The 17324-nt window shown below is 46.5% G+C and overlaps 1 protein-coding gene across 1 annotated transcript in view; it reads right to left on the bottom strand.

The window, feature by feature from the left end:
* The window catches only part of LOC119440746 (uncharacterized), a 29402-nt gene extending 23947 nt beyond the window's left edge, over positions 1 to 5455 (bottom strand). Inside the window, exon 1 of the mRNA XM_049663036.1 lies at positions 5318 to 5455. Coding sequence (XP_049518993.1) covers positions 5318 to 5350 — 33 coding nt within the window. The 5' untranslated portion in view covers positions 5351 to 5455. The remainder of the gene's footprint in view (positions 1 to 5317) is intronic.
* Positions 5456 to 17324: the final 11869 nt, after the last annotated feature.

Genomic DNA, 17324 nt, shown 5'->3' with positions numbered 1-17324 from the left:
GGACGGCACTTTGTTTTTTGAAGCGCGAGCTTGCCCATTTGCCGACGCCATCGGTGGTCATCAGCAGGGCTGCTATTCTGGGTTTTGTCGAATTCGGCCATATCGTCAAATTCTGTAATGATGGTCTTTTTGATCCAATCAGAGAGGCCGTGGATGGCATCTGGACCAATCAGAGGCGACAAGATGATGAATTTGACAATATGGAGAGATTTTACAATGTCCACAATAGCGCCCCAGTCCGAGAGAACGGCATTGTCAACCCCACGTTAGCGTAAGGCTGCTTTCACTCCCTTTCACAATTCCTTTCACTTGATTTTATTTATTTCTTATCATCCACCGTTCACGGCTTGCCGCGACACCGGCGATAACGTGAACGGAGCACCGTTTTAACTGATTTCGTTGTCACTAGAAACAAAGAACTAGTTTTTGAGCCATATCTCCACCAAACTATAGCCGTAATCTAAAAAATATATGGGATACAAGCTGGCAATGACGTCTTCTTCTACATTCCTTTGAAATATTATACTATGTGCGCAAAATTAAATGATGTTGCACAGAAGCGACGTGGCTGTAATAAAAAACACCGCATATCCACGGGGTGAATGATGATGCGTGGGCGAAGCTCTGGAGGGAATCATCGGTAAACCGTGAATCTTCCGTCTAATTCGCCCAGTCTCGCCGCACTAAATCGAACGATTGACTTCCACCAATGACACGCGCCATATGTGACGTCATTCCTATTTTATAACAGCGCCCTTCACTATAATTGCACCATCTCCCGCTTAAGGGGACGCTAGCACAAACGCGTTAGAAACGTGCAGTACTCTCTAGTAGGGGGGAGAGGCCACAGCGTCTTACGCAGCAGTTTACGCGTTTGCCGACGCCATCACATCACTGCTGAGAGAGTATAACCCCCGTATTCATAAACGCTCCTCGACTTGAACTTGACTTGCCACCGCCTTCAACGCGTTTCGAACGCGCTGCCCAAGGCGGTGGCAAGTAAAGTTCAAGTGGAGGAGCGTTTATGAATACGGGGGTAAGGCGGAGAGGCCACAGCGTCTTACACCAGCTTCTTACACGGGCCGTAACGCGCTAGCACAAACGCGTTAGAAACGCGCAGTCTTTCGTTAATGTTGGGTATTTATTGTCATCGTGGTGCGTGTGTCCATGTGCGCTTCGTGGCGTAGTGGTTAGCGCCGCGCGTTCGGAAGGAGGGGTCCCTGGTTCGATTCTGCGCTACGGGCACAACTTTCGGAATTTTTTTTCATAGAAGTAGACGTGGCTACCTACTACTACTACATAATACAGAGGAGGGACAGACCCACACCCTAAGGAGCTTCGCCCCTAAAAATAAATCTGCACCTTTCGCGGTAGCGGCCTGAGACAGATGTTTTTACAGGAATGTAATCTATGTTGTGTAGTGTTAATTTCTTTTCTTCTTTTTACAAATATTTTGCCTCCTGTTGTACGATGGTGTATATGTATTGACCCCGAGCAATAAACCATCAGTTGTTAACAGCGCTGTGTCTTCCGTCTTCTCTGTCGTCTTGCGTGCCCCGCTTGCGCTATATCACACACAACTATACATTCTCGTTGCCAGAAAACAGAACTTCATTAATTATGTTTTTATGCTGACGCTGCCGCAGACTATCACCGCATACGAATCCTTCCTTTATTTTCGATAATTCTGGGGAAAATTAAGTTTAAATCGCTTTATTGAATTCAAACAAAAACATAACCTTAGAACCCGGTTCCACTTTGGTTTGCGTGTCTTACCACTGAGATTGTGTTATTAGCTCAGAAAGAATTATTCTTAACCGCAGTTAAAGAAAAATTGGTCTTGCGAATTTTTTGTGGACTTTACCAAAGACTTCGACTATACAAACCATTGTCTTTTAATTGAGAAACGTTTGCGCAATGGCGATCACGGCAAAGCTGCATACCTGATTAAATCCTATCTACAGTACCGTGTCCAGACAGTGGACATAAATCTGGATGTCTCTAGTACGCTTGCAGTATCTTGCGGTGTGCCACAAGGTAGCATTTTGTGACCCTTACTTTTCAATCTTTAGATAATGACATTATTAATATAAACTCTGCGGTAAAATATGTAATTTACGCTGATAGTATCAGCATCTTTTTAATAAGAAATGCGGTTGATGAAATAATTGATGAAGCCAATTCAACCTTACAGAAATTAGACGAATGGGCATGCGAAAATACTTTTAGGTTAAACTGCAAACAAAACAAAAGCTATGATATTTCGCAGTAAAAGAAAAACTTTGACGTTAATAAAACTTTTTCGCCTATCGCTACCGTACCCAGCTTTAAAACAATGGGTGTCGCCTTTCAAGAAGCCTTCTTCTTTCTGGGGTTTCGCGTGCCAAAACCAGTTCTGATTATTAGGCACGCCGTAGTGGAGGGCTCCGGATTAATTTTGACCACCTGGGGTTCTTTAACGTGCACTACAACGCAAGTACGCGGGCGTTTTTGCATTTCGCCTCCATCGAAATGCGGCCGCCGCGGCCGGGATTCGATCCCGCGATCTCAGTGCTCAGCAGCGCAACGCCTTAGCTGACTAAGCCACTGCGGCGGGTATTCAAGAAGCCTTATCCTGGAATACACATATCGGTTGTTTAGCAGTAAAACTGTCACAGGTAATTTGTATTGTTCATCGCAACCACCATATACTGCCACAAAAAATTCTGATGCTTATTTTGAACAGTTTGTGTAAATATCGGCTTAATTATCGTCATTTATTTTTGGCCACCACTACTCAAGAAATTGTTCCTACGTGTAATTGTTCCTACGTGTAATTGAAAATGTCCCTAGTTACTTCCATGCACACGAATTTTTGTTTGTTTGTAAAATATAGGGTGATGTCAATCGCAACAATGTACGATTACCGACTGTGTAGAGCATGTAAACAATAGTTAGAAAGTGGATCGGGATTTTTTAAGCAACTTGCCAAGTTACAAAACAATACCACTATATACATGTATGCAACACACAAAAAGAAATGCTGAAAAGTACCAACAGTAAAAACAACACATGGACAATAGACGCCTCGTAATAACCTACCAAGAATAGTAGATAGATTAAACAGCGCAGCGATTTAATTGGAGAGCGCTACCTTTGAATTATTCGTAGTTATTTATAGTTAAAGCTAGACGAAGTTCCTGGATTTCTTTTTTCTGAGCAAGAAATTGTTCTTGGTCTAATGTTCTCTTTTTTTTTTGTAAAAGAACAGTATGTTCGCTTTGCTTCTGTTCTTCCTCTGCATCAAGCCAAAACATATTTGGATAATCATGTACCTGTTGTGCTCAGTTCTTCTTTTGCGTCTCTGTACAAGATTGCATTTGCCTGTGTAGAAATATATGATTGTATTCTATGTATATCTGCAAGATTGCATAAGCTTGTATTTTTTGTACACAACTTTCTTCTGTTATCTGCGTAATTTTTGTATAATTTCTCAAAAGTTATAGGCTGATTGTGTTTATGTCATTGCTATGAACGTCAATGCGGGGGCCTGGGTCTTTGTGAAGCTGTCGAAATGACAGCTTTTCCGCACGCCCCTTCGTATCGTTGCACTGTACTGAAGCGAAAAATAAACATCATTGTCATATTCATAGCCGGTGTGCGATGTGTTAGAAAATTTTTGGGAGCACAACGTCGAACGATGCGTATCTATTATTATGCCTAAGCCCCAGCTTCGTCTACGCAGTTTCATCCTATTTTCACAGGTTCTTTATTTGTCTCCTCATCCTCCACACTATTTGCTGCGCGGGTCCCATTACGTGCACTGCGAAAGATAAGCTGGTCTGTCGACATAAAATTTCTCTGCTCATGCGACCATATACTAAACCAGGTAAATGACTCTTTCAAACATTTTGCAATATACAGAAATGTCGTTCTCCACAGCTTCACACGTTCACTAACAGGAACGTCGGCCGCCGCAGGAAAAAGTATATTTCGAAATGCTGCGTAACTATACCTAATACAAATTGAGCAAACAATAGAACGGAAAGCAGGTGATGAAATTCTGTGGCTGTGGTTGCAGCGTTACTACAGGAGAAGCACTCAGTCAGGATATTAGCAACGAGTGGCAACTGTATGATAGGCAAAAATTTTGAGATTAAGCCTGTAACAAAAAATCCCTCGGTTCTATTTATTTTTTACTACCCTCATTTGCAAGGTAGTGGTGTATAGGCCAGGATAAACACGGGGGTACAACCTCCTTAAACTTCGCCTTCTAATCAACGACGCTTCACAGTAGCGCGATCACTTTAAAGAGATAGTGACATACGAGGGGAGCAAGAAAAAGAAACGAAGTTGGAGAATTCCAGGAGACAGTGAAAATACTGGCGCAATGCTGCAAAGAGTGGCTTTGAGCAGAGTTATCCCTACGTAAGTTTATCGATCATAGCAAGGGCCAATGCTGCAGCTCTTGCGAACCGCGGCGTGTCGAAAAACGAAGATAACGTCAAATAGAATTCGATACCGAATTAAGGTCGGCGGTTCCATCGGCGGTGGTTATCCCCCAGTTTGGTAACTCGGTCCCGCATGCATTCGTAATTGGGTTTTCTTTTATCGTTTTACATTTGCAGCATTCTTTAGCGTAGCAGTGAAGAAGATTCCCTAAGGTGGAACGAGTTACTCTCAACGTCTGTAAGTCGCGCGAAAAATCTTGGCATACTGATTTCAAAAAAAATATATACAAAAAAAGTTCTTATACCAGGTGCACACTTCGCACATCACGAGCACACGTGCGCAGGCGGTCGAAATACCTTATCCGTCTTCTTGTGTCGCAATAGTTACTTGCGCGCGATCTCGCACGCTCTTTGCGCAGTGCCCTCGTGATCGAAAAAGAAAAAAAAAGTCAAAGAAATGAAGTTTGTGGTTCTCTCGAGGCAACAGCAGGCGCGGTATACGCCACTCCATAGCCTACTAGGAGTTGCGCAAAAATCTGAGAAGCGATAAGCAAACCTTGCGAGCAATAGCGATCCAGACTATTTCGACATCCTGCAAGGCAAAGGAGGTCAAGCGGCGACGGCACTTGGACGGACAAGTTACGAAAGTTGCGGTATAACGTGAGGTCAAGAGAGCTTTTCACTTTTGCAAGCTGGTTTCGCGGTCGATGAATAACCTCTTGAATATAGCGTGTCTGGCAAAGCTAAGAGGCGAAGAAACCTTTAGGCCGTTAAGTTGAGCTAGCAAGGCATGGGCAAGCTTGTGTCAGATGCCCTGGATAAAATGGCTCAGCCGCATGACTCACGAAGCAGAACTGAACTACATGCTGCTGGCGCAGATTGCTTACCCGCATTATCTCCGAATCGGTGAGCTTTCGCATCTTCCGCGTCGAATGTGCTGAAATCGGGCGTACGCAATATTTCGCCTTTTCGAAGCTTAGCGTGTACCGGTTCCGATATCCGAGCCTGCGCCGGCTGTACGATAATGAAACATCCGCCGAATGCTCCTGCGCGTGACACGTGCATCGTCTTCTTTCTCAGGTGGCAAGCGCCGCTCTTGCGTGAGCGCGCCCGTGTTACTCGATCGCGCGCTTTCAGCGTGCATCATCGAGTAGTAAACCGTAAAGCCTATCGGCTTCAAATTTATTTGCCCGTCATTGGGGTTTTTGACGGCGCTTGATCGGTCTTTTGTCAGCCCCTGCCACGGTGTAAGATAGGAGTTCTGACTCGCCCGTTAAGGCTATCTAACTTGTTTCCTATTGATTCAAAATTGTGGAGCAACACATAGGTGACGTTGTAATTCACTACTGCCTATAGTTACTGTATAAGCTCCTGTAGGGAGCATATACAGGAACACTAGTACTACCCCTAACAGCCGCGAAGCGCGACGCCTGTGCCTTCTCGTAACGCTGACCACACTGTGAGCTCTCGGCGCAACAATATGTGCTAATTCCGCTTTTTTAAAGCGAAGCTTTGTTGCCTGCTTCCTTGGAGTTAGGCGCGTTGTCCGTCGTGCGTCTCGCTGAATAAAGTGAGCCAATCTCGGAGTTAGTGAAATCGAAAGTGCGCCGATTCCGGAGACTGCGTCTTGAAACCAGTGGGACCAGTGTATGTGTCCTCGCAAGAGCATTAATGCAGTTTGTAACGCGCAACAATCGCGGAGGTAGTGTAAAGGTGGGAGTGGGCCGATCCTGATAAGGATATTGTATTACAGGCAATCGTGTCTAGAATGTGGTCCTATCTTATTTGCCTCTTTCTCTGAGTTAGGCATCGGTGTCTGTCCGAGTCGACGTAGCGAGGAGCCTCTCGCATAGCTGAGGCACGGATAGCGAGAGCACGAAGAACAGCTGCGGCGTTAGCGTGGATCAGTTTGGAGAGAGATTAACTTCATTTTACAAACGGCTCTCTATTCGTGCCGTCGTCGCTGGTAACACGTCACGTGTTCCTTTAGAGTTGGGAAATTTCTTGGGTTTTATGGATGATGTTGCACAAGGAGTCGCCAGAGCATGGGGCGGAGGTGTTTGGCGGAGTGGTCCAACTTACCCTCAAGTGAGGAAGAGAGAGGAAGAACTTGCGCACAAAAGAAGCTAGTACATCTAATAGCTAATACATCACAAAAGAAGCTAGCAGATAGTTTAGTGTAATTCTAAAGATCGTTTACCAACGTCACAATTGGACAGTGCAATTGATCATGCATTTGCAAGCGGTGTAGGCGCGTTAGACGTCACGCGTTACTTTTCGTACTTCTCAGTACACATACATATACTTGCAATTATACCGGCTCAGCGAGACGAGCAGGCGCCTCAGTATTAAGAGCGGGATGGACGAAGTCATCGAGCAGCTTCGCATCCACTGACTCCCACAGAGCGTGGGAGCCATATAATTATTTGCCAGCTTCAATGACACGCTTTGATGACGTATGGCTCACATGATCATCGCTGAGTTTCGCCAACGCCTCCTAGATAGCGGGCCTGTGCACTGTGCTTTGTGACGTCATGCAACTTGGACCGAAATTTCCATTGCCGAGCTGGTGAGACGAAAGCAGTGGCGTCAAAATCACCGCGGAGCACTCGGAAACGTCCCTATTAGATTCTACGGCAGGCAGGCAAGGTAGTGCGACTTCATGAATCGAAGTGCACAGGCCTTGTGCTATCTAGGAGGCTTTGGTTTCGCCTTATCGGCAGAAGCCGAGTAACCTATGTGCACCCGTCGTTCTTGCAGGCAGGTCGTTCTTACTTGCGGCGCGCACATTTGGCGCTAACCCTCCAACCCGCCTTCTGTGGACGCTGCAGCTTCTGACGAGCGCGTTCTTATAGGCAGCACCGTAACCTTCTTCCGGTGCTCACTTTTTTGGAGCCTATGGTCACGCGTGCAGGCGCCATGGACTGCGACTGACGTATTCGTGCTAGCGCGCGTAACGCAGAAACATCACGTTCCCGTCAATCCGTGTGACACCCGTGACCGTACTGCATGCCACTGGAGGATTCCCCAAATTACAATCTCCTGATCTCCGGCGAAATCCCCCACGCTTCGCTGCCCAGAGGAGAACCCCCTTCATATCTGTCTGTCCTCAGTTCTCTGCCTTGTTCTCGCGAGGCGAGAGAGGCACAGTTAGAAACCGGAGCAACAAAGGCGAGGTATATAGATAGATGACGTCATGGCGGGAGAGAAAGGAGGACAAAAAAGATGGAGACGCGGCTATATGGATGGAGGCTGGCGATGTGGTGCACAACGTAACGTCAAATAAATATGTATATATATAGAGAGAGAGAGTCACGCTGGCATCGCATATACCTCGGATTTTCTTTTATGTACCCCCACCGTAGCAACTTGATAAATGACCAGGACGTCGTGTGTCGGTGGCGCCCGAGCCTCCTCTCCCTGCCACGCGCACGTTCTGCCACGCCAAAGGCGGCCGCCGATCGAGACCCGCCGTACGGACGCCATACGTTGCGCCTGTGTCCTCCTCTCCTAAAGGAGATAGCCGGAGAAGGTGCCCTTTCTCAACCCGCGTGCACCCACGCCCGCCATGGACATATGGTGTCAGCTGATAATTTTCCACGCCCTTGGTCGGTGTACTATTTCACACAACCAAAAAAACCACTGCACGGCGCCCGATGGGCTTCGCAACGCCGCGTCGCCTACACCGTGCAGCGCTGCGGAAACGAGGGCTCGCTCCAGCAATCCAAGAGAGCGACCTCACCGGTCTTCATGTTCTTAAGCGGCGTACATTCACATACTCGCGACTGTGTCATCTTCTCTCAAAAACGACAATAACACGAAAGCACAAGGTGCGCGATGGGATATCTGGAATACTTTTAACAGTGCGTGCGCCTCGAAGAGCCGCAGGACCTTGCACTTAAACTGCGCGACGTGCTAAGGCGAACACCGGTGCGCAGAAGGCAATATTATCACACGCTTCTATAAATGTGGGCACCGGAGCATTGTAGAAACACCACAATGCTTTCTTCTACGAATCGGTGTCTGCCTTAGCCAGCTCCGTGGCTTCCTTAAGGATGCACGGTTTTGCTCAAACAGAGTGTGGGTACCCGACCCCACACCACCTCGACTCGTGAGGAGAATTGTTTGCTCCTCTCCATCCTCTTTCATCCATGGCTTCTAGCTGCATTGGCTTTTCTCGTGTTCTAGAAGACCGGAGCATTTACTTAGCACGGCGGGTTCTTTATTCGGTTCGAGGCGGGAGCCCACGCTTGTCGGCGGGAGCAACTGATTGTCCCGAAACGCGGCCGTGCCGTATATTGGCCGGGCGGAGGAGAACCCACAACTGAGCTCTCCCCCCCCCCCCTCCCCCTCCCTCCTTCACCCTACAGGCTGCCCTTCATTGGACTCCCGAAGCACGACCCGGTGGCGATTGTTTCTGTACACACACACACGCGCGCGCACACGCACACACACGCACGCACGCACAAACACACACACGCTCAAGCACACAAACGCCAAAGCCGCTCTCGCGTCGCTGAGCAAGAACAGGGGTGGCTCAGTGGGCCGAACTAAACTGCGCAGCGTCGATTTGTCTCCCAGGCAGCTACCACGCGACGGGACTAGCAAACTTCCCTTTCCTCCACCTGCTTGAGGTGCAACTGCGGTAGAGTTCTTTGTGCGTGGTCTGCGGCTGTTGCGGCGGCCTATAGGCACAGTTGTGTTACAAGGTGGTAGACAATAAAGGTGTATGCCGAAATGAAAACGTAAATGTTCATCTGTCCCAGAAGTCGTACAACACTGTAGGCAGCGTTTCTATAGTTGTTGATTCTCCAACGGTACGCATGGTGAGCCACGGGCCGGACTGGACTATCGGCGAGCCAGGACTGCAGGGTCCGGCCGCGGCAAAGCTGGCAATTTTCTCCCTCTCATCATCATAGAGCGAAGCAGTGTGCATCCGCCTGAATTAGAATTTGCGTTTGGCCATAGCTTCTGAACTCTGTCGTTCGGTGGGTATCTGGCCTGACAGAATGATGTCACAGAAAACCGGCTTATATAGCACTCTAGAAACTAATGCGACCTTGACGAAAAGACACAATACAAATGCTAATTGTAGCGAAAAGTGTACGACACTCGAAAAGAGAATCATAGCAGCTAGCATAGTGACAACCACAACACTTAATCGAAGTACAGTCTAATGAAATTCATCAGACACTCGAACTGCAATCATAGCGACAACCATAGGGCACTACAAAACTAATCGCAACGACGATTCCAGCGACTGTTAGTTCAGCGCATACCTTAATGAACGCTTCGCTTTTACGTAGATTACAGCATGTACGTAGAACCTGCATTTTTTTTTTACCGGCGACAGCTGAGAATACTCACGCTTTTGCTTTCTCTTCCATTCAACGTTGCCATCCTTGTCGTGTGCCGTTATCATTGACATCGATATCGTATCATATTTTTTGAACACTGTGTTCCTTTGTTCATCTGCTAATCTGTTCATCGCGTGTAGCCAAATGGCTACACGCGTACCTTGCCCTCTCGAGAAAAGGGCTTCCATTCAAAGCGCGATGCGCTGCTATTTTGCAACAGCGTGACAAGACGACGCACAGCCTGATCCTCTATTGCGCACGTAAGTACTTACCGGGAAAACGAGGGTGTTTGACTATTCGTATGACTGCAGTTCTGTTCATGATAAACTGCGCGATGCAAGCAATTTGTCGCCGAGGGATACGGAAACGATGGCGTAACTGCGCACTTTTTCATTCCAGTCATCAAGAGCTCAAGACACGTGCATATTGCACCGTTATGACATACATCGCAAAAAAAAAACACACATTGCAGAAGTTTAACCTGTATACGCAGCTCGTGCTCGCACTCACTTCAAGCAGCTAGGGAATGCGCACTCCTGACAGCCCGGTATTCACTATACGGCGGTGCGCACCGAACTGTTTTTCTTCTTTTCGGAAAGGGAGCTCTGATTTGGAACTCTACCGACAGCTGTTGTATATCGACCTGCACGAAACACTGAACCGCTCGCGACTCCTACAGGCAACGTGACCCACCGGTAAGCGCAGCACTGCGTAAACTAAGTGTTGTCAAAGTTGCTTGTTGAAAAGCCGGACCTCAATCCACATAGATTTCTGTTTGCTGTATCCGGCAGCGACACAATTAACAATAAAAGTGGAGTTAACTACTTTAAAACGGACGAGCTTTCTGCCGTGCAAATCAGTATGTGTGGATAACCTTAATTGCCTGCCGGCTCTGCGGCGTACTCCATGAAACCATAAGGCATGGCGCACATTACGCAGACTGGCGTATGTATACGCTGTCTATAAGAATTAGCCATTAAAGATCTCGAAAAAATAGATAAGCGTAGTTCAACATGTGAAACATGTTGAACATGCATGTCAACATGTTGAACATGTCAACATGTATTCTTTGATACGTACGCTGTCTATAAAAATTAGCTATTAACTATCTCGAAAAAATAGATAAGCGGAGTTAAGCATGTTCAACATGTGAATGTGAAATAGGACCCTATGAGCTAACAGCACTTCCTAAACAAACCCAACTTAGTGTCACGCTTGTCCCAAAACAACCCAAAACGACTAGAATATTTCACCAACATAATATATTTAAACGCTTCCTTTTTTAATAACTGTACAATATGTGAGCCGGAGTTCACACAAAAAAATTAGGGTTGGTGGCTGAAATGTACTAAATTTAAAAATTGTTACGGAAATACAGGAAGAACAGTCGTAAATTGGTCGTCACCTTTGATTGGAATGCTAAATTGCGCTCAGCAGTGATGGGGATCATTGTTGTGTTGCCTTTGTCGCTTCTAACGTGGCAACCCAGGCCACATGAAACGCTTACCACATGAGTACCTCGCTGACAGTGCAATATATGCCAAATTATCATCGTTTGCAACAAGGAAGCTCACGTGTCAACAGTCTCTGCCAAACAACTCCAGACTCGAATGATTCTCTACATGTATATCCTTGGCTCAGTCACTGCCGCAGCGGATAGAAATACAGTCCACCCAACTTTATGCAATTTTCTGCAAATTTTGTTCAATGACCCGAACTTTATGCAACAACCCAATCGATGAGCAAATGTTACTCAAAAAGTTCCCTCGAATTTGTGCTAGTTTACACAATAATGCTAGTAATTGGATCCCATCCTTTGCAACTTCTGTTTAATACACACATCTCTTCCATCAGCTGTTTTCTGTGTGCAACTTTATACAGAACCTTTCAGCGTGATCCGACCATCTGCCTGTCATTTATCGATAATTACGTTCGTGCAAAATATTGGACAATCATAAATTGCACAAGACGAAACATAAGCAAGTCGTTCTTCGCTGGTGCCTTTCAATCTATACTGGCATTTCAGACAACCAAAAGGTTGGGTTGACTCGCTCCTATTCCTTACTCCTGGAGCCGCACCACCTGAAGACCTGCGCCTAACCCTGTGGCTGCTACTGGTGCGCCACGTCCTCCAAGTGCACGGGACGACGGCAACCGTAGCCACTTCACTATCGGAGGGCGCCATGGTCAACACAAACACGACTCGGACTATAGAGCCGTCATTTAATAAAGACGCTGTCGTCGTCTCGTTTCACCCCGGGGCTCGAAAGCAAATGTACTACAGGTCGTGCGAACGGGAACTCCAGAAGATCAAGTGTTCAGTGAGCTGCGTGCAAGCAGATTAAAACAAGAAGAACTGGGTTGTTTTACGGAAGCATTTGTTGCACCTTCGTATACCTGCATTGTGTCTTGGTTATGTTCAATTTCCTTAAAGTTCATTTGCGCAGATGTATACTTGTCATCCAAACAAAGAGTGACTGCGCACAAAACGTAACTTTGCCGAAGTAACAATAAACGTAATAATAGGTAACAATATGTAGCAAAATGTCATTAGTTAATGATCCATCTGCAATCCTTATTGGCACAGTGCTGAAAGCGGTGACTGCTTGACAATATCCGTTTTGAAGAGCCCTTTTATGAACACACACGGACCATGGGATCCGAGAGAAAGCTGAATATTTTCGCACCCTGGGCATGCAGTTTGGTATCCGAATTTCCAGCAAGTACTAGTACATGCAAATAACATGGTGTTGTATGGTTTTATCAGTCGCGGTCACAAAGTGCTCAGAAATTCGACGTTTTCGTAGAAACCGAGGTCGACGTAAACTTTTGACGCCGACTCTACATGCAAGCAACTGCCGCCCAACTAATGACGAACCATCGGACGACACGACCGAATCTGTGTACTGTGCAGCGTGTGTCCGACAAAGGCATCATCATCATCATCATCATCATCATCATCATCATCATCATCATCATCATCATCATCATCATCATATATGTCCTCTGCAGGACGAAGGCCTCTCCCTGCGATCTCCAATTACCCCTGCCTTGCGCTAGCGTATTCCAACTTGCGCATGCAAATTTCCTAACTTCATCATCCTATCTGGTTTTCTGCCGACCTCGACTGCGCTTCCCTTTTCTTGGTATCCATTCTGTAAACCTAATGGTCCACCGGTTATCCATCCTACGCATTACATGGCCTGCCCAGCTCCACGTTTTCCGCTTAATGTCAACTAGAATATCGGCTATCCCCGTTTGTTCTCTGATCTACACCACTCTCTTCCTGTCTCTTAACGTTAGTCCTAAGATTTTTCGTTCCATCGCTCTTTGTGCGGTCCTTAACTTGTTCTCGAGATTCTTTATTAACCTCCAAGTTTCTGCCCCATATGTTAGCACCGGTAGAATGCAATGATTGTATACACTCTTCTTTACAGCGACAGTGGTAAGCTCCCAGTCAGGATTTGGCAATGCCTGTCGTATGCACTCCAACCAAATTTTATTCTTCTGTAAATTTCATTCTCGTGATCAGGGTCCCCTGTGAGTAATTGACCTAGATAAACGTACTCCTTTACAGACTCTAGAGGCTGACTGGCGATCCTGAATTCTTGTTCCCTTGCGAGGCTATTGAACATTATCTTTGTCCGACAAAGGCGTATATTTACTTTAGTAAAAAAAAATAACATTTAGATCTCTAGTTGGCCTTCATTCGGTTACTTGCTATACTATGTATAGTAAAATATTTAAAGGTGTCGTTAAGAACAATTGTAGTTCAGCTGCGGTAAAATGCATTTCGTCACATTTTGGGGGGACGGATATCTGGAAAGCCTTAGGATTTCTCCTAAACAGACAGGACTTCCTTAACTCTGTCTGCATTCCAAATGTACCCATAAATTAAATAATTAATAAAAGTTGGGAAGTGGAATTTCGTTAGTCGATTCTGCGTTGCGATTTATTGTACATGTGCGCCCTTTCACGTATAATAGAGCTTAAGTGGTGGAATTGCTCTGTAATTCTCACGAGCGATTACCCCAAGATCTGTGTAGCCATAGAAAAAAAAAGTGCAAATGTTTTATACAGTAAAGAGTTCTGCACATGTGTGTGTGCGTGGGGGGGGGGGGGGGGGGGGTGGAAGGAGGTGGCGAAGGGGCTCAACTTTCTACTAATTGCTGTAAGAGTCCTTGCGCTTCGTTTCATTAGTATTTTACGTCACTGTCGGTTAGGAACGCTAAAGCATTGCGTTTATTATTATGTTTCTTCTTTTTATTGGCACAGTATGCAAATTCTATCTGGGAGTTCCAATTAACGCGTTTCCTGCTCGATAAATCAGATTTTTCCCGATCGCCCTCTCACCCTCAACGACCGCCTTAGTCCCAGCGGCGTATTTGCTTCTCCGCTTTTCCTCGTTGATAATAGGCGCTTGTTTGCGCAAGTGATTCCAGAACCGACAGACTCGGGAGCGAGACAGATTCAACAATGAAGCAACAGGCAGGAGAAGGAAATTTCATTTCTTCATTGCGCTTTTAAGTGCGAAGCACTTTATGAGCCCGGGCTGTCGGTGTGTAATGTGATCTCATGTCGTCGTGGTCACGCGCAAAAACAATGTCAACACAAGTGCAGAATTGATCAAAACCGTTTCAAAATAAACTAACATGATTAAGAATAATTCATCCTAAGAATAATTTAGGAGATAGGAATAATCAAGCATTAGGTACATTAATTAGCAGCAACTCGTGAAAATCGTTTCCCAAACGCCAGTCTGGTACCAGCGCAGCGCAAGAGAGGGCGCCACCACCCCACAAACGCTCGATTCCTCCTCACGCCAGCGCTACTCCAGCTCCCGATCAGCGCGAAGGACAGAAACCCCACGTTTTAGCAAGCTGTGCCACAAATGCACTGCGTATGTGCCGCTCTTCAATGAAGCTCACGCCAACTTGGGTCACTGATGTATGTGCCACTGTGTATGCGGCAAGCGAGGGAACAATTCTCAGCGTTCGCAAGTACCAGCGCGCCCCGCTTCTCGTCTCGGAGGCCACGCGCGGACTTCTTAGCAACGCCACTAGATGGCGCAGCGTGTCCGGCGCAGCTAGGGTGCCTCGATGCCAGCGCCGCCGTTCAGGGTGGTGCCATCCTTTGACCACACCCGCGCCGCCGCTTTCTCGCTGCGACGCCATCTTGAGTCACAGCGAGCGGTTGCGAGTGCTTGGTGCCGGTGCTTAGTTCGAGACACAGTGCGCGCGGATGCTTCGCTGACGCTTCTACTTGCTGGACAGTGTTCAGCCGCATTAATGACAAGTTTGTCAAGTGCATCGAGTCGACATGACGGGCTGTTGTGTTCCCAAGTGTACCGGATCGACGCGTAAAGGGCTTCGTTGTTAACGCTTCCCCCGGGACCCAGAGCGAAGGAAGAGATGGGAAGCCCAAGTAAAGCGGTATCACTGGAAGGCAACGGATAGCTCCTACATTTGCGAGGTAAGTGTCAAGAAAGTTTAGACTATCGCATCGTGTTTTTCATAAATAAGAAAGTATTCTCTGATCCTCGCTCACGTGCCTACGTTCGCTCACGAACCAAGCACTGCACCGATGCTGAGTAGCCTATGGTTTGCGAGCGCGCGTCGCATAGTCTTTTGCCGTTTTGATCAGCGCAGTCTATGCGAGTAGTACCCTTATTTTAAGAACTGACGAAAATGCTTCGCCGCGAAATAGCCTTACATTAGCTCCAAATCGTCATGTAAACCACCTATTATTGTGATAGCAATTATATGGACACTTCAAAGCAGATTTCTGCCATCGGCGTTGCCGTCGCCGTCGCCGTCGCCGTCGCCGTGAGGTTCCGTATGACGTCAATGGAGATGAAATAGTCGCCGCGCGCCGCCGAACGCTGTATGTGCGAGTGAAAGGGCGCGAGGGACGCGCGCTTTCACGGGGAGTGAACGAACGGCGGAGAACAAACGCGCGTTCTGTGCCGTGCTCCCTTAAGGGCTGCAGAAGTAGGCGTCTCTTTCCTCCTTTACAATCACCATATATGTAGAGCAAACGCGCCTTCTGCTGACGCACGAAAGGCCGTAGGGGGGAGGGGGAGGGAAGGGAGGCGACGTGTAGCTGCGGCACCAGGTGCCTATTTATATCAGAGGCTCCGGCAACAGTCACCAACGCCGCACGCATTTTGTGCGAACGCGGGCAAAACGCCGACGGCGTCGACAACAGTTCTGCGTGTTGCTGGTGCTGCTGCATGTCCAAATTTATACAGCTGATAAAGCTACTATCATTACTCCGTATAGCTCTCTACAAATTTGCTATCGCAATTTACTTTTTCACGGGAAGCACACATCGTGTGTCTCTTGTTTCTTTTTTTTCCCTCAGTTTCTTTTTTCGCTACTAGGTTATTTGGGAATAAAGAACGCAGTGCTTCTTCTGGGGAGAGCGGCTGTTGTGTACGTGGCAAGCGAAGCATATTGTGATTTTCTCTATTCTCAGCAGATATCTTGCGGATCTCAGGTTGTTACGTTATATAGCTGATTTTTTAGACGAATATATTTGTAGCGTGGTGCTCGTAAGCCGATGGTCATTCGTGCTCATTCCCGATCGTAGTGGGTACTATGACGGTCTTTAAATGCCTGTGCACGGTATGCCCAGGTGTAGTAGAGTTAAGGGGCATCATGGGACCAAAATGTTTCGGCGCTTTCTGGCATGGTGTCTGTTGTAGCCTGTGCATTTCTTCGAAACGTGTGAAGCGAGGTAATACAGCATTACTTTTGCGAAAATTTATTTTTAAGCATTGTAATGGGTTCTCTGTATTTACAAGGCAACTTTTCATATCAATAATCACTTTTGTTGTTTTGACTTTGAAGAGGACCAGTACGAGGGAAATCGACAGGATGGGCGCCGTCTGTTAAAGTCAGCAGCCCTACATCATCATGGACTATATTTTCGAAGTGAAAAACATTGCTAATCTGTATTTGACTGTCTTAGTTTCATTTACGGTTTTTGTACGCGATATGTATGCAGTGTTGTTTATTTTTTCAATGTAGTTATCAGTGTTCTAATGGTTATTTATAAAATGTTTTGTACTCGCCATCGATGTGTTTGGCTGATGCGCCGTATTCGATGGTAGCTGATGTATTCTGGCTGGACATCTTGATTAATATTACCCGCGGTTGCGTTTTCTTGTTTGCATTCTTGTTTTCGATTTATATTATGTGTAATAAGGTTGATGTACTCACTTGAGCCCCCCCCCCCCCCCATGTAATGAATAAATTAAAAAAAAAAACTCTCACTATCCCGAATTGTGTGTCGAGCCTACCTTGCGAATTTTTTTTTATCTCGTCTTTCAACATAACCTTCAGGCGCCACACAGTACATATAATTTTCCATGTTTCATGATTGACTGTACTAGACATTACTAAGTGAATGTATTTTGTGCATCGTTTGGTTTCTTATGTGTACTGCGGAAGATTGACACAGACAAGTTACGTTACATTTTTCTCTACAGCACTAACTAAACCTTATTTTTACACCAGCTTAATCCTGCCAGCAC

This window comes from Dermacentor silvarum, chromosome 2, assembly GCF_013339745.2.
Source record: "Dermacentor silvarum isolate Dsil-2018 chromosome 2, BIME_Dsil_1.4, whole genome shotgun sequence".
NCBI lineage: Eukaryota > Metazoa > Arthropoda > Arachnida > Ixodida > Ixodidae > Dermacentor > Dermacentor silvarum.
The sequence above is the reverse complement of the archived record's forward strand: the minus strand, read 5'-3'. Positions and strand labels throughout refer to the sequence as shown.